Source organism: Actinia tenebrosa, unplaced genomic scaffold (genome assembly GCF_029948245.1).
Source record: "Actinia tenebrosa isolate PJP-AT-01 unplaced genomic scaffold, QUT_ActTen_1.0 PGA_scaffold4__44_contigs__length_22323623, whole genome shotgun sequence".
NCBI classification, from domain to species: Eukaryota; Metazoa; Cnidaria; class Anthozoa; order Actiniaria; family Actiniidae; genus Actinia; species Actinia tenebrosa.
Genome location: NW_028292581.1, coordinates 4,052,197 through 4,074,636, shown reverse-complemented (window position 1 = coordinate 4,074,636; position 22,440 = coordinate 4,052,197). Strand labels below are relative to the sequence as shown.

At 35.2% G+C, this 22,440-nt stretch overlaps 2 protein-coding genes across 4 annotated transcripts; both read right to left on the bottom strand.

The window, feature by feature from the left end:
- Positions 1 to 499: 499 nt before the first annotated feature.
- On the bottom strand, positions 500 to 10,447 carry LOC116306003 (glycerol-3-phosphate dehydrogenase 1-like protein). 2 transcript variants are annotated; one of them, XM_031716029.2, is made up of 10 exons: positions 10,187 to 10,447; positions 9,934 to 10,117; positions 8,425 to 8,493; positions 8,073 to 8,144; positions 6,424 to 6,565; positions 5,967 to 6,079; positions 5,500 to 5,540; positions 4,921 to 5,110; positions 4,071 to 4,183; positions 501 to 1,563 (listed from the first exon to the last, which is right to left on the bottom strand). In XM_031716029.2, exons 1-10 carry the CDS (start codon positions 10,297 to 10,299, stop codon positions 1,458 to 1,460), a joined length of 1,143 nt encoding a protein of 380 aa, XP_031571889.1. In that variant the 5' UTR covers positions 10,300 to 10,447; the 3' UTR covers positions 501 to 1,457. The 2 variants fall into 2 exon arrangements, with proteins under 2 accessions (XP_031571890.1, XP_031571889.1); XM_031716030.2 differs by lacking the exons at positions 9,934 to 10,117; positions 10,187 to 10,447 and adding an exon at positions 8,875 to 9,914 and having other exon boundaries at positions 500 to 1,563.
- A 574-nt stretch (positions 10,448 to 11,021) lies between these two features.
- Positions 11,022 to 21,799, bottom strand: LOC116306002 (glycerol-3-phosphate dehydrogenase [NAD(+)], cytoplasmic). 2 transcript variants are annotated; one of them, XM_031716026.2, is made up of 11 exons: positions 21,707 to 21,799; positions 21,439 to 21,619; positions 21,003 to 21,071; positions 19,567 to 19,638; positions 17,248 to 17,370; positions 14,331 to 14,472; positions 13,651 to 13,763; positions 12,889 to 12,929; positions 12,621 to 12,810; positions 12,304 to 12,410; positions 11,022 to 11,982 (listed from the first exon to the last, which is right to left on the bottom strand). In XM_031716026.2, the coding sequence occupies exons 1-11, from the start codon at positions 21,754 to 21,756 to the stop codon at positions 11,895 to 11,897; spliced, it is 1,176 nt and encodes a 391-aa protein (XP_031571886.2). In that variant the 5' UTR covers positions 21,757 to 21,799; the 3' UTR covers positions 11,022 to 11,894. The 2 variants fall into 2 exon arrangements, with proteins under 2 accessions (XP_031571886.2, XP_031571887.2); XM_031716027.2 differs by lacking the exon at positions 17,248 to 17,370.
- Between the last annotated feature and the right edge of the window lie 641 nt (positions 21,800 to 22,440).

The following is a 22,440-nucleotide window of genomic DNA, read 5'->3' as shown; positions in this document are numbered from 1 at the left end:
TTCATAAATAATACATCATATTGGAAAAGGTGTGAAAATTGTCCAAAATATGTCAAAACCATGTATATTGCTTTCTGGGTGAAAATGGCGAAAATATCCTTTTTCACATTCTTCATAAATAATGCACAATATTTGAAAAGTTTACAAGATGGTCCAAAATCAATCAAAGCATGAGGTATAGTCCACTCTTTTTGGCTGAAAATGGTCAGAAATCACCTAGTTTGCATCCTTTATAAATAATGCATCATATTGGAAAAGGTTTGAAAGTGGTCCAAAAGCGATCAAAACCGTGGGGGTAAAATCCATGCTTTTTGGTTTAGTGCATAACATTTTTATAAGGGTCATAATAATATTAAATGGAGCTATAATAAAAGGCATGTTTTTTGGGGGCAAAACCCTCTAAAAATGGCGCTTCTTTAAAATTTGGTAAAAAATAGACATTAGGTAAACTATTGAGTTGAACATGATTTATTTAGTTTTAATCAATTATAGATATATTACTATTTAGAAAAACCATAATATACTTTTATTCTTTCTTTCATAAACTTAGCAGTAAATATTTCATAAATTATTAAGAAAAACGATCAAAAATTAAACGATATTTTATTACATTGCAATAATTTGTATATACCTAGTGTTAAGCTACGGACACGCGGTGCAACATTGTGAGCAATGTTCCATGCAATTGATGTTGCATCCATGACACACGACGCAATTTGTTAAAAAAAAACAAATCAAAAAACATCCTAAGGCACGGACACACGGTGCAACATTGTGCGCAACATTGCAGGCAATCTTGCTGAAGTAGGATAGTTTTCTACTTCAGCAACGTTGCGTGCAACAAATTGCATCGTGTGTCAGGGCTCGCAACATCAATCGCATGCAACATTGGGCGCAATGTTGCACCGTATGTCCGTAGCTTAAAAAAACTATCCTACTTCAGCAACATTGCCTGCAATGTTGCGCGCAATGTTGCACCGTGTGCCCGTGCCTTTAGCTTCCTTAATTAGCTGAAAGTTCAGTTCGAGTGAAGAATATAGTTATGCTACAAAATTTATTTATTAGAACGATATAAGAAAACGAAACAGCTAGAGGGCAATAGTGCTAAATACACTGACATGTCAGTATTTCATGAGCTTATGCAAATCACTCAATAATATAAATATGATTTTGTCCTCCTATTTTCTGAAATAAAATCTTTAACTGTTGACTTTTTTCGCGCCAAAATCGGAAATTAATACCTTAGACCAGAAATTAACACTTTTCGTAAAATAAAACTTTGAGCAAGACCTGGCGCACATTACTCAACAGATCAACCAAAACCAGTATATGATTTTAATGATCTTAAAATAAATAATGATAGAGTATATTTTATGGGTTGGAAACGATACAGTTAATGCAACTAGATACTCTGTGATTGGATGACTCAAAAGCTAATAAAATAATGGGTTTTATTTTTACAGGTTTGCTGGGAATTCATCGTGTCTTTGTAAAGCTTCAATGATGTCGCTCGGAGATCCTCCCTCAAAACAGATATTGTGTAAGACTGTCACTAATGGAAATCTGAAAAGCAAATCGCAATATAAGATCTTGAACTGCGTCAAAAAAGAAACTGTTTTGATTAAATTGATGGTGGCTTAGGGGTAGTGCTTCTGGTTCGCTTCCTGGACTCCACATCACTTGAGTAGAGTTTGTCGGGTATTTACCTCAATTCTAGGGTTTTTCTCTTGGTTCTCTGGCTTTGGCCTCCCCCCACAAAACTCGCTAAATTTCAATATTGATAAATTTTAAAGGTTGAGTGTGAAAGCGTTGTGATATGGACCTGATATTATACTCAATGTATACACTTTGTTTTTCAAAAAAAAACAATTGTGCAGTGTATTGGTAAACAATAGGATAATCAAAGGCTGTCATCGTTTTTATTTATTTATTTCTTTATAATAACTTTATTTGCAAACAAACAATAATAGAAAAAAAGTTGCAAAAAGGGTGCTGCCAGGGAAGAACTGAATCCTCATATACGGCAGCCCCCACTACCTAATAACAGTGAAATCTCTGGTAGAAAAGAAAAAAATTACAAATTATAAAAAAGATTAAGAAACTATATAAATATATTATAAAATCGTTAAAAGTTATTGGAACTAAAAATATGGAAATAATGTAATACTAGTTACAAAGAAAGAAAATGAATAGGATAAAAATTTACTAGTTCTCCTTGAACAAATAATCTCTAAGACCTTCCTTGAATTTAATAAGAGAATTACAATGAACTTAATGTACTGGCAGATCGTTCCATATGTTATTATATACCGAATCCAAAAGGAGTATTTTATAGATGTTAGTTCGAGCATATGGTGTCCAAATTTTGTGGTCATGAGTAGACCTAGTACGACCTTTAGAAAAGTAACCTTATAATTTAACTTTAGAAAAGCCATTTATAAACTTAAATAATTGAACTAAGCTAAGAAAGTCACGACCAGAGTGAAGACTTGGCCATCCCAGGTATTTCAAACGTTCATTGTACTCAATGGAACTGCCTAAAATCCATCTTGTGACATTCCTTTGAATTCTTTCAAGTTTATCAGATAGGTATTGTTGGTGTGGATTCCATTTAGGGCACGCATACTCCATGATTGGACGAACCATAGTTTTAAAACCAGTTATTATTGCCTCCGAACATTTCCCAAAAGTACGCTTCAAAAGACCAAGAATTTTGCACGCTTTAGCAGCAACTGTTAGTACATGAGTTTTCCAAGATAAATCAGATGATAGTGTGACTCCAAGGTGTTTATGGGTATGAACTTGATTAAGTGATGTCGAGTTTATGTTGCAGGAGCAAGATGTTGGTGTTTTAGCTCTGGTGATTCGCATACATTCGCATTTCTCGGCATTAATTTTCAGAAGCCATTCGTTGCTCCAAGCAGAGATACGCGATAAACTTTCTTGGATAGGGTGGGAGACATCAGATGGTTTGCTAGAGTTGAATAATAGTGTGTCGTCTGCAAATATTTCACTGGCACATGTTAGATTCTCTGGTATATCATTTACGTACAACAAAAACAGCATCGGTCCGACAATACTTCCCTGAGGCACTCCAGACGAAACATTAGTCCAGTTCGAACTTTCACCCTCTAATTCAACATGTTGATATCGTTCATGTAAGAAGTCACTCAGCCATTCAAGAATTTGACCACGAATCCCAAACTGCTGTAGCTTTGAAATGAGATGAACATGCGGAACAGAGTCAAAAGCTTTCTCGAAATCCAAAAAGACAACATCTGATGTTTTGCCCTTATCCAGAGCTGACGCCCATGTGTGGAATAAGTGAATAAGTTGGGATGTATACGAAAGGCCAACTCGGAACCCATAATGAACTTGACTAAGCAGAATGTGATTCTCGGAGATATGACAGGATGTGGTTAACAACAAGCTTTTCGAGGGTCTTCACAACCAGAGAAGTGAGAGAAATTGGTCGATAATTCGTGACAAGTTCCTTCTCGCCTTTTTTAAACACTGGGCCCAGTTGTTCAAAACCCGATTAGTGCTAATCCTGGATTAACTCTATATAAAGACCTATAGAGTTAATCCTGGATTAGAGCTAATCCAGCTTTGAACAACCCGGCCCTGGAGTAATATTAGCACGCTTCCAGTCGCATAATAACTTTCCTCTGTTGAGAGGCATGAAAGTGAGGTCGAAATTGAAGGAGCCGCAACACAAAGCAATCGTGCTGTTACACCATCAGGGCCAGTAACTTTATTAGTATTCAGTCCAAGTAATAATTTCTCAACGTTTGCACTAGAACACGCAAGATCTGCAATGATGTCATCAGTGTAAAGCGGTTGGGCATCAATACTTGAGTCAGAATTAGTGGAGAATGTTGACGCAAAAAAGTTATTAAATAGTTCAGCTTTTTCTTTGCCTGACGATGCTATAACGTCACGCTTATCCCATTTCATGGTCAAAGGGATGGATTATTTCTTTGTTTTGGATTTTATGAATGACCAAAACGCTTTGGATTCTTTGATTCAACTAGTGGACATGCCTGTAGTATTTTTTAGTTTTTACTTACTTTTTTTCTAGTTTTTTATCTTGCACCACTTTGAACACTGCTTCTAACGTGTCTGGACCAGGAAGCTTTCTAAACCTCAGCTCAGGAACAACAGACTCCAATTCCTTAAATGGCTAAAAGACAGATATTTAACATTTTATTAGTTTAGCACTTTGAGGATGAACGGGGAACCTAGTTGGGTTTAAGTCCTTGAAAGATTGAATTACTACTTAGAAGTTCAAGTTTGCAGAGGAGGAAAAATGGAGAATCCAGAGAAAAAACCCTCCAAGCAAGGGCGGATCCAGCCAAAATTTTAGGGGGGGTGGGGGGGGGGTGCGGCTAATTGAGTTTCTTCCGTCAACACAACAGAAAACAATTAAAAAAACATATAATTCTTCAGTTCTGTTTTTTTTTCTGCTGAAGGGGGGCTTCAGCAGCTTCCCCCCCGGATCCGCCCTTGCCAAGAACTCTCCTCACGTTTGATCGCAGACCAAGGGAGGGTTTTCTTAGTTTTTCCCCTTCTAAAAAAACTGACCTTAAACACTCAATTCCAATTCGGTCAGTGATATGACAAGGTTTTATTCACACCACATTTACAAATTTAAGATATCATTTACAACTTCCGTAAAATATAAGCTTGCTGTAACAGCCAATGGGCTATACAGTACAGCAAGCTTAAGATAGACAGTTTTGCCCTGACTTTAATCAGCCCAGAGGTTGTTTCAGGGTTTCAATAATATTTAAAGATCGTTTGTGAAAGCATTGTCTTATGGACTTTATTATTATTATTACTACATGTATTATTATTATATTAAGGATTGAATTTTGTAGGAATTACACAGTCTGATTTTTATTAAGCTGGCTTCCTTACCTTCCCAGTCTTAACAAAAGCCTCTCCAGCGAGCCGATGTTTTCCACCATAACATGTCACAATGAAGTCAGCGATCCCACAAGATTCAAAAAATGTTGACATCCTTGAACCTGGCAGAAAAGCACGGGAAAACTCAAAGGCCTCCTCCAGACCTATTCTTATGATGGCTGCTTTAGTATTGTCACCATATCTAAGACAACAGAGAAAAACCTTAATGTCCAATGATCATACCCTGTAATCAATAATCTACATATAACAATCTACTAACTGCCGACAACCTAAAAACATAACATCCAATCCATTTCAGTCACATCCAAGCCATTCCAGTCATATGTAATTCATTCTGGACACATCCAATCCATTCCAGTCACATCCAATCCATTCCAGTCACATCCACATCCAAAGCTTTCAACTACTTTCCATGGACACACAGTGAGTATGACTTGTGGTAATCTAGTAACATTTAATTCATTCCAGTCACATTCAATGCCACTATAAACATTTTTTTCTTGCTTTTTTATTTATTTTCATTTTATTTCTTGTTAAATTTTATTTAAATTTCAAATATTTAGAACTCACCCAAGACCATCAATGATCCCTGCACCAATAGCAACTACATTCTTCAAAAAAAAACCAGAAAATGTAAACAGGTTACATAATATATATAATTATATTTTTCTTTGTTTATCTAGCTTTGTCTCCAGTTCAAAATACGAAGGGGAAAAACTGATACAAAAATAGATGTACATGTTCTAAGGCAGGGAAACCGCATCAGCTAATGCCAATTACTGTGGACCCTTATCAAAATAATGAAGTCAGTGTCTTGTCAATACATTTAGGAGCAGCACATTAAAGGACTTAGACGAGCAGAATTACACTTTAAACAAATTGACTTCCATGAGCAAGGATCATCTGGGTTGTATGAGCACTGAAGAGCTGAGATGTAGTACTGGAAAATGTCTTTTAAAGGAGGATAGTGATATATTACAGTAAGATGAACATAATCTTGAGAAGTAGTGTAGCTACTGATATGTATCTTGAACTACCTTAATAGCACCACAGAACTCAACACTCTCCACATCAGATATCACATGGACTTTAAAGTAGGGCATGCTAAGAAGTTCTTTGAATATGTAGCCATGCTCAAGAGAATTAGAACCTAAAAGCAAGAGGAATAAATAAATAGATGGATGGATGACGGAAGTGTTTCTCTGCTTTTCCATTTGTTTTAAAGATAGTTTTTGGGGTTTTGATGTTTTTATATATAAATCAATACATTAATCTCTTAATTAGGGGTAAAAAATAAGTCTTTTGATTGAGGAAATCAAGATTTTCTGTACCAACACATTGACCTTTATGAGTCAAGTGTGTAGAAGTGTGGCGTAGAAGTAGGACGTTCATCTCTGGGGTATCGGGTTTGATTCCTGGACTCTGCATCACTTTTTTGGTTTGTTGGAAATTTAAAAAATGATGTTTGGATTACTAAAATAATACTGTATTTACCAATAGTTGACTCAGAAAACATTTCCTTGGCAACTTCTTCAGCAATATTTGCACCCATCATGACGCTCACATCTGGAATGTTTAGTATATCTTTTATTTGCTGTGAAATCAGGTGAAATCCCTTTTTGCTATGATCAAGACCCTGTAACATAAAATATATACCATCATATACAAACAGGAAGCTGACTGCGCACCACACCTCACCTTTCTTCATCATTGATGCTCCAATTTTAATAGCATTTAAATTACAGGCTTCAGAGATTGGGCTGTATGGGTGGTAGGGTTGTTTTATGTGCTGCTAAAGTGCTGTCTCTCATCACTGAGTAGTTCACCCGTGGGTTTGTGGGTTGAATTGCTGTCTTTTTTTTGGTATAATGGTAGTGCATGTAGAGTGAACCTCACTGAAGAGTGAGTGATGGTTGCAAGGGTGTAACCAGGGATCTTGCAGGGGAGGGGCACAGGCAATGATTTGCAGAACCGAAAAAAGAAAAAAAAAGGTAGCCAAAAAAAAAAAAAAAAAAGCAGAACCAAAGAAAAAGAAAGCAGAACCAAAAAGAAAGGAATAATGGGTGATTCATAAAGATGCTACAATATGCAGATGGAAAGTGGTCTTCATTTAATCAAAAAACATTTAGATGCAATTTTAAAGCAAAAGGAGATAAATGGGCAGACCTTAAGCTTTTATGGGGGGGGGTGCATGTGCACCCTGTGCTCCCCCCTGGTTACAGCCCTGGGTTGTAAATTATATTAAGTTTTTTTATGTATTAGATACCAAGACAAGGCACCTGTTGTTTGATCTCACATACTAATGTTTCTACTTCTCTGTAGTCCATTTACCCTTTGAATGGTTTACAGTCAATTCGCCCACGGACCAACTCACCCACGCCAAGTCGCCCACGCATAAAATCATCGTTCATACGTTTGCCAACTCGCCCACGCCAATTCGCCCATGTTTAGAATCACTTTAAGAGCCGTTGTCTGAGAAAACTGGGCAGGGTCAACGGATGGAGGTCGGCCGATTTCCATAATATTTACAGCATGTGATACCTTTACTGTATGTTTTGTGAGTTATGCCGTATAAAAAGTCCACGCTTTGAAGTCTTGAGCTTAAGATTCAAGTAAGGTAAATCACCAACTACTTTAATTTAGTTTTAACATATGGTAACATATTTCTAAAAGTGATGCTAAATGTGGGCGAATTGACTTGGGCGAGTTGGCAAACGCATGATCGATGGTTTTATGTGTGGGCGACTTGGCGTGGGCGAGTTGGTTTGTGGGCCAATTGACTGGTTACCCTTTGAATGGAGTGGTGATGGAGTGAGGAGATAAGATGAACACCATCAACATCCTAGCTGCAGGCACACTTTTATGAATATATATGTATATATACATACACCTATTTCAAAAAAACTTTGTCTGTCGGAGATGTGAAATCTGAAATTTGGGACCAAGTAGCACACTGCAAATTGTAATATATTCGCAGACCAACCACATAGTTTCCTTTTAGAAATGTGATTTTTCTTATTTTAGCCAGAAAACACTAAATCACAAAAATGTCTCATATCGTCATTTCAGATCTCCGACCAACAACATTTTTTGAAACAGGTGTATATAGTTCAAGTTCAATGTAAATCAAGTATCATGTCTACCTTAATCATTGAGATGGCCAGTACATCAGGCTTGATATTTCCTTTTAACTTTAAACAAGTCTTCTTCAAGAACTGGAAAAGAAAGTCAACCTAAATATTGCTGGTTTTAAATCATTTCTATGGGAGTAAAATACAGTACCAAAGGAGGGGGATGTAAGGGTTGGCTGTGATACAGTATTGCCTTTTTTATGCAGTTTTGCAGTAATTCTTATTTAAACCTGTTATATTGTGGTTTTACAAGAAGCCGCAATTCCAACATTGTTTGTATTCACTTAATTACTAAAACAATTAGAAATCTTGCCCTGGGCTGTGGGTCTAATTACTAATTAATATACGACTGTTAGGTACTTACCATAGGTGGCAAATTAAACACTAAAATGTCTGCATCTTTAACAGAATCCACCAAATCTGGATTAGCAATCTGGAAGCAGAGACACACAGGTATTGAGTTAGAGTGTCTTCCATATGTGACTGTATGTAAACTCTTTTGCTTTCCCAAATCTAATCCTTATCTGGGTTTCAGATCTCCTTACATGGAGATCATTATTACTGATATTAAACCTATTCTCTAGTGCAGGTATTATATTTTCAGTGTATTATTTCCTTATTGGTCCAGGCAATGCTTGAGAATACTCCCTTTTTGAGTTCGCCTTTGCTCAGTCTTAGCCTGGATTGTGTACAAATGTGTTCAATTTCCTTTTATTAAGGTTCATATTATAGAAAAAAATGTAGGTACTATGGAGCAATACAAGCTGATTTAAATGCCACTGATTTGATTGAATAGCTAAATATTATAACTCACAACCGAGAGTAAGGCGTAAACAAATGGGACCCTGAAACTGGAGAATATACGAGGATGAGGACATCTCCGAGATGATCTTGTAGACTGCATAGCAGTACATTGGGATCCCCCACCCCAATGTGCTCAGCTACACAGACTATGACTCCAACAACCTGTATGATAGTTAACAGGAATAATTAGAAAGTCTCAGTTACTCTAAGCTCATGTGAGGTTTGAAAGCTGTTAGCAACAAGAAGGAGGACGATAGGACACCAATAATTTATTATAACATAGCCATGATATAACTTGGTTGGTTAATTAGCGTGAGCGAGCTTGCATCCAGAAATTGATAGTGCACACTGACATGATTAAGTATCGTGCATTTAATGAATCTATTTAATGAAGATTTCATTAGAACAATTTTTTTTTTTGATTAACAAATATTTTTTCCAGTTTTACTATGGTATGTTATAAAAGCAATGGTCAATGCTTAATTGTGCATATATCCAGTTCTAGATGCACTTGGGAGGTTGTTTATACACTCAAGAAGCTAGAGTTGCACTTGGCTACGCCTTGTGTGATTCTTACTCTTCTTTCTTTCTTATAAACCTCCAGCATACACCTAGAACATGATATACGCACACTAAGCATTGACTATTCCTTAACAACAACATAAAGAAAAATTCACAAGATTTTCTTTTGGTACCTAAAGAGGTGTCAATGCTTTGGGGGTGGGGGTTGGGTCGGTGGACCACCTCCTCCTATTCTACATGTAAGTGCCAGAAATAAAACATGAAGTTAATAGATTTCCCACAATCCTCTTACAATAGATTTCCCACATTAATTTGCATCGTATAAATTACAGCCAATCCTGTAGTTGCACATATTCATTCTCATGATATCAAGATTGCGCATAACCCGCACACCCAACCCTGCGCACGGGTATACTGCTGTCCACAAGTCATTTTTTTCAGCTACATGTACTTCATACTCCATATCTCATATTGTCATGTGCATTTGTAGGCACTGTATAGTACTACCTTTGGAGTAGAAAGTCAAAATCAGATTTTAAAATCTTACCACATTTTCTGGGATGACATAACCCGGCAAGTTCTTCACATTCACGTGTTCTGTATTTATGATATCTGATAACCTTCTTCCATCCTCGTGCACAGATTCGTACACATACATTTGCACTTCGTCTTGAAACAAGTTTGGCTTTCTCGTCACGTTGCTGCCGATTATTCTCGCCATTGTTGTACCCCTTAGTGAAGCAAAGAAGCACAGTAAGAAAGGGTAATCTCAGCTGCTTGTATCTTGTAGTAAGACTTACCAATTGCCAGACCCGATGACAGCAACCTTCTTTGCCGAATTGTGAAAGCATCTTGGATTTCGTGATATCTTTCGCAAAGCACCTGCTAACCCTTTCAAATGAACTCTCATCATCTTCTCTGTATATTTTTCATTCGTTTTTGAGGGAAGAAACCTTCCATTACACAGTACCGGCTGACTGATGTTTGCCAGCAGATGGAGCCGCCATCTTGACTGCGCTTTTTACTTCCTACTGGGTTTCCTGTGGTTACTAGAGAGAATAAAGTTCCAAAGGAAGCCCATAACGGTGTTGTAGAGTGCTTACAGAGTCTTGCATACAACTTTTGGGACTTATATATATGGACTTATGTATAATTTACCTTTTTATCATTACTATAATAAGATAGGTATCCCTATACACTTCATCAAGGTCTTTATCATTTAAAAGGCATGACCCCCACTTAGGGTGGGGATGGGTAGGGTATGTCCCTACCCAACTTTTTTTTCAGATCACTTTGGGTGTTTGGAAATCTAGTGAAACACTCTTTCACATGATATATTACTTCATCAATGAAAACCCTTGTGTTCTCCTCCTCTTTAACATGGCTAACCATACACTGGCCAATCCTATGATGGCTCTGTTTTTATTTTTTATTTGGGGTGGGGCCTCTGGCTTGGGCAAATTGGCAAACGCAATATCGATGATTTTATGTGTGGCCGACTTGGCGTGGCCGAGTTGGTTCATGGGCGAATTGACTGGTTACATGCCTGTCGTCCAAAACAATGCAGAGCAGCTAACCAGCATCTCAACCACCATTCATCTATATATTGATCTAGCATTAAAAACAACACAGAACTTTACACTGAACATTTTTTGTTACCATTCTAAATTTACATTTTTTTCAACAAATTCAAAATGTCATTTTCAAGTCATAAAAATATATCCTTCAAATGACATACATTACCAGGAACTAGATGGTACATGCATCACTCATTAAAACTAGATCACTGTAAAATAAGGTTTGTAATTCTAGTTTGGGTATAAACAGCAACATATTGTTTGTTAATCTCAGACAAAAACCTTTTAAGGTTAACCTAACGAATGAGAAATAATTTCAGTATTGATTCATCAAATATACATAAGCATAATTGTGTAAACCATGAGTAAAATGATGCTTTTTAAAAATGTTTTGCTTAGTCAAAAGTTTAAACCATTATAACTTGAAGATGTAACACTCAACTGATTGAAAAATATTTCACAATTCAACTATTTACTTATTATACAGAATCAATATTAAAAGTATAATATTAGTCATTATTAATTGCTTCTTTCTAAAATATTTTTAGATATCAATGCGTAATAACACTTAATAGCAGTTAATACTGATAATGCATATGATAATTAGTAAAAATCGAATAAATAGGAGTCTTACAAATCTTACATATTTTTCATACAAAATTGTTTGTTTTTTCTTAATATTGTGCAAATAACATAAAACAATAATCATTATAACAACATCCAGGCATATAGAATACTTGTGTAACCTTAAAATAAATGTTCCTCCTTTTCTCTCCCCCTCTGGCATATTTATATATGGCTGTGCTGCCATTATATGATAGTGCAAGCCTGTTCTACATTCCTAATGTTGGTTCTCAGGATATCAATTTCACACAATTCTTTTGGGAATATGAATGGTGTAGCTTGGTCCTTTTACTAACAAAAAATTGACCTAGAAGTGTGTCATTAACACCTCCATCATCTCCGATGGTGTGTGTCCCTCAAAACACACATTGTAAATGGCTGTGAACAAAGGATAACTGAAAAAAGTAAAGAAGAAAGTCATAAATAAATAAATTTTAACTGTGAGCCATGTTACATAAGACCAATAAAGGCAATGTGGTGCAAGAAATCATCCTTGAATTTGTCTCTTGCAACACCACCTTAATGTTCAGCCAAAAATGAAGTAGATAAATCATATCATTTTTTATGTAAAAAGATATAACTAGCTAAAAACTAGTGTGAGCTGCATCGGTGTTTCTAATGAAACAGTAATGATGAAAAGGTAAATTATACACCGTGAAAAGATGAAAAAACTTACTGACGTTTCGGACGCTAGTCCTTCGTCAGAGTATACTTACTCATTTGTTAGATTATTTTCTTTCAAGACTTGGTAGACTTCATATGCTGTGTGTGGTCCTTGCAATTTTTGGCCACCAAGAATTTCTTGTTCCACTTGATCAAATGACTTTGAAAAATACAAACAGAATGAAAGAATGTATGTACAGATGGAATCAATAATGATGGAACAAACTGATAGATGGATATATATGGTGTCGATGGATGAAATGGATGGAGGAATGCATGTGAGGTAGTGGATGGATGAATTGATAGATGACAAGATCCATAATGAATAAAAAAGAGTTTAACTTATAATTTTTAAGTGCTCTCTCTCTACCTTCTTGGATTTAACAAACTCTTCTCCAGCTCGGCGATTTCTACCAGCATAGCATGTCGTAATAAGATCTGCCACACCACAAGATTCATAAAATGTCTCTACTCTGACTCCTTCATAAAAACGATTCGCAAAATCTATCATCTCCTTAAGGCCAATTCTGATAATGGCAGCTTTGGTGTTGTCTCCATATCTTAAAATTAAAACCCAGAGAAGTTCAGTAAATGATTGATCATGTTAAATGGATGAATATAACAAAAACAACACATACCCTAAGGCATCAACCATACCAGCACCCAAGGCCACAGCGTTCTGTATGGGTGCAAATAAGAGAATTTAAGACACATGTTGGAAAAGTGTCTGACTAACATGAAGTTTTGAATTAAGCTATAGCAGTCTTCACCAGAATAATAATATCTTTATTTACCCTGATTTTAAAAAAAACGATCAGCTGGACACAATAGAACAGCTGGTATGAACCGGTGATCAGCAATATAAAATCTATAAAAATCTAAATAAAATCTATACTAAAATCTGCGATTGAGAACCATTAAAGTATAAATATAAGAAAAGAGAAAATAAAGTATAATATATACATATATACACAGAAACACGAAAACCCCGCATCCACAAAACATATATATCCATTGTATATACAAGAGCTCGAAAAAGAAAAGAATAATAATAGAATATTATTTCATTCCTAGCCTAGCAACATACTACCAATAACCTACTTTCAATCATTGATACCATGAAACAACTACTGGGTTTACATCAAGGTATGGCTAACTAACAGTTCAAATTGGAATTCTTGGCTTGTTACAGAAAGAGAAATAAAAGCCTGGTAAAATATCCTCAAATTAAGAAAGAGACATAGCAAACTCAACTTGCATTATAATGCTGAGTACGGACATCAAATTGGAGACCCCAAGAGTGAGAGAGGCAAGTGTAGGTTTTCCAGGGCACAAACCTATCAACAACCTTGTATCATTAGCTGACAATTTTACACCTATATTTATTACTAATTGCATACCTTGAGAGCACCACAGAGTTCTACAGTATCAGCATCCTCCACTACCTTTACTTTAAAGTACCGGGTATGAAAGAGGTCTATGAGAACTTGGGCGTGATCCATATTACGACAACCTGTAAAACATCAAGTTAAAATCATGAAGATATAGAGATATAGAAAAGTTATAGTGCTTGGGAATGAGGTTATTCCGGGCGAAAGACCCTTGGAATTAAATTCAGAAAAATTAATTTCCGACCTCGCTGGGAATCGAACCCACAACCTTCGGAATTGTACTACCAATGCTCTACCAGCTGAGCATATTCTCAAGTTAAAATCAATTAATTTTTAGGGTATTTCTTAACCTACACTGTGTACCATATACTGATACAGTATGATCAAGTTTACTGAGAAAATGATCAAAATTGACATTATCATGGAGGATTATGGCAAAGTGTAATTACAGTAACAATGCATACAATATGTGAAAAATTTTGCCTTTAAAGAATTAATCTAATTGGACGTTTTAAATTTCCAATCAGATTAATGGTATTTTTGAAGGGCAAAACGTTTCACGTAGAGTGTAATCATGAACACAATTTATTTGAATGCATACAATAAATGAGAAAACAAACAAGATAAAGAAACAGACAAAATGTCAAACAAACAAACAAAAATACAAACAAATATTAAAAACAAATTACCAATAGTGGCTTCACCAAACAGCTCTTTAGCTACTTCTCCAGCAAGGTTGGCACCCATTAACACGCTGACTTCAGAAAGATCAAGAGCATCTTTAATGACATTGGATACCAAGTTGAGCCCTGTCTTTGTGTGATCTAAACCCTAATTATCAAAACAAATGGAATGAGTCAGGAAAATAATAAAAACACAGTATGTAATATGACACCTAATAAATGTACCACCAGAGAGGGCAATGCAATTATTAAAACGAATGGAATGAATCAGGAAAATAATAAAAAACAGTATGTAAAGTGCTATTTGATACTCTTTGGTGGATAAGGCAGTTGATAAGGCAGTTGATAAGGCAGTTGATAAGGCATCTGATAGATCGAAATTAAATTTTAGAAGTTTGTTTTTGTGTAGGGAGAAAAAAAGCAGAGAACCCAGCCCGGAGGAAAAACCCTTGAAGCACAGGAGAGAACCAGCAATTAACTCTAATCACATACAATGCCAAGCCCACCAGGGCTCCACCCCAGGTTGCCTTGGTGAGAGGTGGCACATTAGCAGCACATGCTACTATGAATTAGCCAGGAAAATAAAAACATAGTATGTAATATGCTATTAATTAAACACACTTAATAAATGTACCACAAGAAAGGGAGGTAGCCATCGGAGCAAATGGTTCAGTTTCAAATTTAAAAAAACCTTCTAAATCATTCTTTAAAATAAATCACAGATTGAATTAAAATTCAACTTCTTAGGTTTTGCAGAGGTACACTGGAGGAAAATCCTGAAATCAAGGGAGACACCCAACAAACTCTAATCACATTGGATCCCAAGTCCAAGAATCAAACCGGAGGGAAATGGCCCCAAAAATAATAAGTAAGTGCAGTACTCAGCTACAACACCCTTGAAATACATTTTAACGAGTGGAATTTCTTATAGCTTGTTTTCATCTTTTTTTATAAACAGCATGATGACCGGCCAAATTAGTTTTATCTTGGTCATTCCTCATTTTTGGCTCAATGTTACTGGTCAAAATGAGCCGCATAGCAAAGATTTGATCACACAAGTACAGTACCAATTCTGGACGAACATTATTCAATGACCAGCTGTTAATTAATACCTGTGATCTTGAATTACATATGGCCATCTGACAAGTTGTTTTTGATCAAGGATTTTGTTAACACTTACAAATTTAATCACCGGCAAAAACAATTATAATAATGTACAATGTACAGGTGAACTAGATGCAGAATTTAGAAAGATAATCATTTAATCCACCAATTCAGGCAATTCAATTTTTGCCAACTTTTGAAACTGTCAGAATAGAATTCTGGTCTAAAATCTTGAGATTATGATCATTTTAAGTTTCAAACAGATGTCTGTCAACTTTTGTTCATGGATTTTGTTAGCAATTCTCAAATGAAACACTTAGTGCCATGTGTAGATAATATATGATCGTAAGAATAGCAATTAATATGATGTACTGTAGATAACAAATATCAGTAACAATATGCAGGGATAATGATGACAAAATTCATTATTTATTTCATTTTTTAACCATTTCTGGTAGACAAATTATACTCTGTGAAGTCATCAATGAGATTGGAGTCTGGAAATATCAGGATTGATTTTGTTGGTAAGTCCAATTTTCCTAAATCGTTCTGTTTTCATTGATCATTTGAAACTGACCTAAAAGTTAAGATAAACTTGATTAAAGCTTGATTACTCCTTTAATTTTTAGGTCCTTAATAATTTATAACTTCTTTAGATATATTACCACTGTTTTCATTGCTACACCCTGATCGAGGTAACAGTCGCAACTTAGGAAATACACAAACAAATAAATGATTAAAGTACATATAGCATAAAAGAAACTGTGAGAAACTACTCCACGATTTGATTGAGGGTAGTGTGTCGCCCATTTTCCTTGTCATGACTATTGTTTGATCAGGGCTAAGCAATGAAAACACTGGAAATCATAGGGCATTTAGAAAAAAAACAGATGTTTGGAAGCAGGGGTGGCATTTAAGAGGTGAGAGAGGTGCTCATCAGTTAAGCAACCCAGGTTTGATTTCCAAACTTGGTGTCATATGTGATTAGATTTTTAGGTGGTTCTCTCCATTGCTTTCAAAGGTTTGAAGGTTTTTCTCTTGGTTCCCAAGTTTTCCTCCCTCTACAAAGATCAACTTCTAAATTCCAATTCAATCATGGAATGAGAGCCATCGGTTTGTGGGAGGAATGAGGGAGAGAAATAGGGACAGCAGAAGTTTGTTATCCTTTTGAGAACCCAAATAAGAAGATTCTTAGCTATTAATTCAATTAAGAAACATTATGACAATAAATTATTAAAAGTGTACAAAGTAAAAGCTAAAAAAATATTTAAAAAAAAAAGACAATATTTAATGTTTTTGACATTTCTGTTGACATTAAATTAAATTTTAATCCTTCATTAAATACCACACCCTTGTTTTGTTAATGTCTCCTCCATGAAATCCCTTTTTTAAAAGTACCATGATTCTTAACAGTAAAAGAATCTTGAATTTAAGATAAAAATATCATGGCACGTAAAGAATTTCTTATCAAAACCACAACCAGTTATGAAAAAATTGACAGCATACTCAGATCATTAACATGGTCACAACTGCACACTAAGATTATGGTCAACATTTTAACACTTGATTTCATGTTTAATCCAATTGGATCAATAATGTACAGGTTTTTTGTCAACACTGATGTCTTGCAAAAGCTTTCCAAAAAAGCCATTTTGAAAAGAAATAAAATGCAATTTAAATAAAACTCAGGTCACTGAAGGAAAGAAACCATTTTTTTGACAAGTGCCTGTATGAGATTTCAAGTAGACAATTTCAGTCATACTTTCTAATTAATGTTAATAATAAAACATTTATAGAGAGATAAGTCTACTGTACTCGCCCTAATGCTCCTTTGCCTTTTAAGGACAGCTGTTCTGTTAACACTATCTCGTCTGTGCTGCTTCCATGTTGTGATCTGAGCATGATGAGCATCAATTTTCATATACAAACAAGGGATTCCGAACTGTCAATCAAAACAAAAAAGCCTATAATTGGAACTAGTCATGAAGGGTTTGCTTTGTCACTAAATGACATAGCAGTATTAAGATTTATTAAATGATTTAAAAGAATGTCTCAAGACTAGATCAATAGAGTCGTCTTTTTTCCAATGCAAAATTGCATAAATACAGTGTATTTAAATAGTATACCATGAAAAACATTTGTTTTATGGAAATTTGTAATCACTATTTTCAAGACAGCCAAATGAACATGAGCAAGATTTTTAGTAGATTTTTGAGAGTTTAGTTATTAACAGATCTATTTTTGTATGATTGCCAGTATACCAATCAGCACAATTAACTTGTCACTTGATCAACAGTGTAGTCCAAGTGGGGTGAGTCTACCCACTCTACTGCATTAGCAAATTGGCAAAAGCAATTTAAAATCTAATAGTTTTTACCTTTTAATTGATCAAATTCAAACACTTAGATCAATTGTAATTAGCTCAACGAACTGAATATGAAAAGGGATGTGCATTGAATTAATTTTTTTGGCTAATTATGGTATCTTATTAGATAATGTCATGTTATGAGGTTCTAAACCTTTAATATAATCTCTTACGCATTAAAAATCAATATTCTTTACCAACAGAAACGTATATTATGATTGAAAATGTCTATAAAGACAAAACTAGTTTTTGTAAAGAGTCTTGATTTTTAATGCCTAAAAGATTTTTCTTAAAGGTTTAGAACGTCGTATCACGAAATTTAACTAAATCTTTTGGCATCCTAGCAAAGGAAATATCAGTATATTCAATAATGAGAAATAAAATAATATGTTGAGAGGAAGAAATAGGTGATGGCTAACTAATGATCATGATATGACAATAAATTAAAAACATGCTGACAGCTGGTGTTTACCATCTTAAAAACATATGGTAATACATATATAGCTATTAGTACTTTGAGATCTGAAGGAACCATTTATACATTATTAATCAGAGGAAGGATAAAAAAAGTTGGGGGAAAAAAGAAACTTTTGAAATTTACTTTTTATAGCAGGGTTCTTAATAATGGTAGTTATAACAATATAGGAACCTTTACAAGGATGATGTTCAGGCTAAAGAAATTTACCAATATTACAAACAGAAGAAACTTGAAATAAAAATTAAAATGTTTACCAATTATTTCTCGTCAACTATCTTAAATATCATAATTATATGAACAGTTTCATGAACAGTTTTTTAAACCATTAAACCATTACAAACATTGAACTTCAAAAATGACATAAAACAGGACTGCATTATTTTCTATTGTTTTCAATGTGTACAGCTCATGTGGAGTTTGACATTTGACATGTGCTTTACTCTTTATGATAGTAGTATCCCGGGGGGGGGGGGGGGGTACTCCCATATGTGAACTATACGGGGATGATCTGCTGAACAGGGTATGGTTTTTCGAGCTTCTTGTCATAAACAGGGTATGCAATTTCATTCAAGGTCCAAATTCTTCCTGAGTTTCTTGTCATATTCAGGATTTCTACTTTCGTATTGACTGAAACTGGTTACCATGGTTGTAAAAAAACGATACGTGAGATGACATGATAATTGAAACAGGAACTCAGTGCAATTAACTATATCTTTTGTCATAAACAGGGTCTACAAATACGATTTTTTTTTGTCATAAACAGGGTACCCCTTTCAGAATAGGGGGAACACCCCTACCCAAATTCTGGCAGAGTACCCCCCCCCCCCCGGGAGTAGTATATGGGTTATCAGGGTTGTTTAGATTTAAGCATTGAATAGCACAGCGCACAGATGATGTCATAAAAACAAAGACAAAGGTAAAACTCAGACAAACAAACTTACACTTTACTTTCAGCAGATAATTTTCATAGCTAATAAATTGCAGTATGTAGATCTTTGTTTAATTGGGTTGTTATCCCAACTTTAAGTAAAAACAATGGAATCAGAGGGAAGGGTCTAGGAAGATTAAATAGGTTTTTTGCACAAATACACCACATGACCCAATCCTCAATTTTAGTAAGTCTCAAAGTTAAAGTGGGGGTCAAGCCCTATGATCTGTTCATGTGTACAAACGTCCTATTCTTATATTTCTTATGTGTTGGGTGTGGGATAATCAATGTATATCTGTGGATAATGTCTAATATCACAACCCCATCATTTACCATATCCTAAAAATATAAAGTGCATTCAAATTACCTTAATTAAAGAAATTGCTATCACATTAGGCTTCATGTGTTCTTTCATCATCTCACAGGTTTTTCTGATAAACTAAAAAAGAAGGGTTAGTTGACAAAAGACCAATCTTGGAATGGAATGCATGTTACAGTATAATTATCTTAGGTGCTATGTTGGTTGACGCTAACAAAGCATTCCTAATTAGCTTCTCTTAAGTCAACCAACATGGTGGTCATTACAGAGAATCAGTTTATAACAAATTTGATTCACATGGTAGCATCCCAAGAATTACAACACTGGTAAATCCATAACCATATGAGCTCATAAGATAAAGGCAGGGCTTAAAATAACTGCCAAATCAGTCGCTGGTCATGATCACAGGCCAAATTACAAACTGGAGTTTTAGCTTAGCCATACCTCATTTCTGACTGAAGGTTATTGCTCAAAATGACCGGCAAGGCAAAGATTTGACCTGACATGTCCCAATACTGGCTGGACATTGTCTGATGTCCAGCGGTCATTTTAAGCCCTGAAAGGATAGTGTAGGTTTATCAATAGACAGCAAATAACTACAAAGCTTTTCTCTAACTTCTTCTACCCAGCTAGTAACACTACAAGGAAACTAGGAATAGAGGTTTTTCATGTGATGTCACACTGTAGACAGATTTGTTTAAACTGAAAAAAAGAGTTCATATATTACAGCGCAATGCACAAAAGTATGACTTATTTGCATACTTCTACTGTATGCACAGGTTCTGTACGTTGAACTGACACATTTCAATGCCAAGCTGGATGGTTTTACCAAATAAGGCGTGTAAACACTCCTTTGACAGCAAAAAGCCTGTGCATAGAAGTATGCGAATACATTATCATACTTTTGCGTGCTGCTCTGTAAAAGTTTTCATGCAGATATTTGTAAAACTGTTTAGATTCATGAAGATTGCATGTACATGTAAACTATCTAAGAGAATATTTTTTGAAAAAATAAAGCTTTATAAATGAATGTAAAGTTGGCAGGCAAAATTTGACTTCATTAATTTCTTTGTGAAAATTAATAAGTTAATAGGGCTGTACATTCTCTGGATTCTGAACAATCTTCAAGAAGCTTTATAATTTTACTAATATCTACAGGGGTCTCATTATTATTATTTTAAATATAGGAGAAGGTCACGAATTAGTGGTTAGTGAGCATTTTACAAATGAATAAGCTATAAAATATGGTATTTTTAGCTGGAGAATTTTGCTCACTCAAAGCCTGAGCATTCTCTGATCCCTAACCCTTAATGAAGCTCATTACTGTATCTATGAAAGATTTGATAGGAAAATTTTCTTTTTCGGATAAAACAAGAAATAAAAATTTTTGATAGCATGACGACACAGTGAAAAATCTCAATCACCTACTGGTTTTAAGTAATTTATATAGGTTTGAATGGTTTCGTTTGAATAGGACTCATCACCTGATGTGGGACTACAAAAATTAGAACGTCTGCATCCTTCGTACACTCTGCAACATCTGCAACAGCTATCTAAGAACCAGAAAACCAAAAGACAACCATTAGAAATGAAAACATCTATTTGTACAGTTTGCATATGTCAAATGAGGGTTTAATTCGCATTCAATTGCAGTTGAATACCTGAGAATTTGTGCAGAAAATAAAGAAAAAACTACTTTGTCAAAAGTGGATATTGACTGCATAATTGTTTTTCTTTTCATATCTCTAAGTTTAGTAATTCTGTAGGAACTTAAGCTTAATGGATGAGGACGGTGGGATGCCAAACAGATATGCAATGTTTACAATAAAGTATTATTACGTACGTAGCTTTTAAAAGCTTATATCGATAACGTTAAAAATGCATTCATTAAAGTACATGTATTCTACCATTATTACTTACAACATTTTCAGGTATCTTAAATCCTTTCAAGTACTTGACGTTCTCATGTTGTGTATTGATGATTTCAGTGAGTTTTTGTCCGTCAACTTCCTCTTCAAACACCCACATCTTGACTTCTTCATGGAAGACGTCGTTGTGGTCCTTCGTGTTGGCTCCAACAATTCGCGCTATAACTGAGCCCCTAAACATAGACACATACAAAAAAAGCAAGTGTTAAGAATTATAAAGATTTTCCTGACACGAGAACTATAGAAAAACTAAGACTAACCAGTTTCCAGAGCCAATAATGGCTACTCTTTTCTTCTCAGCAGCAGCCATTTTTGCACAAGTCAAATAAAGAACTGAAGGCGTTGTGAACCACAGGGTGACCGCGCTATAGGGTTCGCAGTTTGAAGAGAATCACGTGATGATATCGAACAAACATGTGATCACAAGCTTGGTCTTCAGGGTCGTCAAACAGGAAAAAAATAACACAAAGAAAACTTTTCATTCTTGCTTTTGCCTAGCTTAGAAGAAAGTCAGAACCGTAGGGAAATCTCTAAGCAAGATCGAAAGAAAAGGAACAAAAAGAAACAATAAGGAAAGATAGGGAGAAAAAGCAAATAGGAAAAACAAATAGGAAAAACGAAACGGAAAATAAAGAAAAAAGTAAGAAACAAGAAAGTAAAAAGAAAAAGGTAAAAATCTAAAAGAAAAAGAAAGAAGGAAAAAGGAAGCTAGAAAAAAGAAAAAGAAAAGGAAGGAGGCAGGAAGAAGAAGAAGAAGAAGAAGGAGGAGGAGGAGGAGGAGGAGGAGGAGGAGGAGGAGGAGAAGAAGGAGAAGAAGAAGAAGAAGAATTGGAGAAAAAGAAGAAGAAGAATTGAAGAAAAAGAAAAAGCCGAAACTGAAGGGAAAAAAAAAAAAAGGATAAGCAAAGAAAATCGAAACGGGGAAGCAAACCATAGATTTAAAGTGCAAAGTCGGGTTCACTATCATCGCAGTCACGGAACAAGCAGAATATTT

Bases quoted from the DNA above. Each gene is read 5' to 3' on its own strand.
- LOC116306003 (XM_031716029.2), bottom strand. From the start codon at position 10,299: ATGATGAGAGTTCATTTGAAAGGGTTAGCAGGTGCTTTGCGAAAGATA. The intron at 10,118-10,186 runs GTAAGTCTTACT...TGCTTCACTAAG, and splicing joins GTCATCGGGTCTGGCAATTG to GGGTACAACAATGGCGAGAA. The intron at 6,080-6,423 runs GTAAATACAGTA...TCTTGCTTTTAG, and splicing joins GTTTTCTGAGTCAACTATTG to GTTCTAATTCTCTTGAGCAT.
- LOC116306002 (XM_031716026.2), bottom strand. From the start codon at position 21,756: ATGGCTGCTGCTGAGAAGAAAAGAGTAGCCATTATTGGCTCTGGAAAC. The intron at 21,072-21,438 runs GTAAGTAATAAT...TCTGGTTCTTAG, and splicing joins TTAAGATACCTGAAAATGTT to ATAGCTGTTGCAGATGTTGC. The intron at 12,411-12,620 runs GTAGAGAGAGAG...TATTTTTCAAAG, and splicing joins AGTTTGTTAAATCCAAGAAG to TCATTTGATCAAGTGGAACA.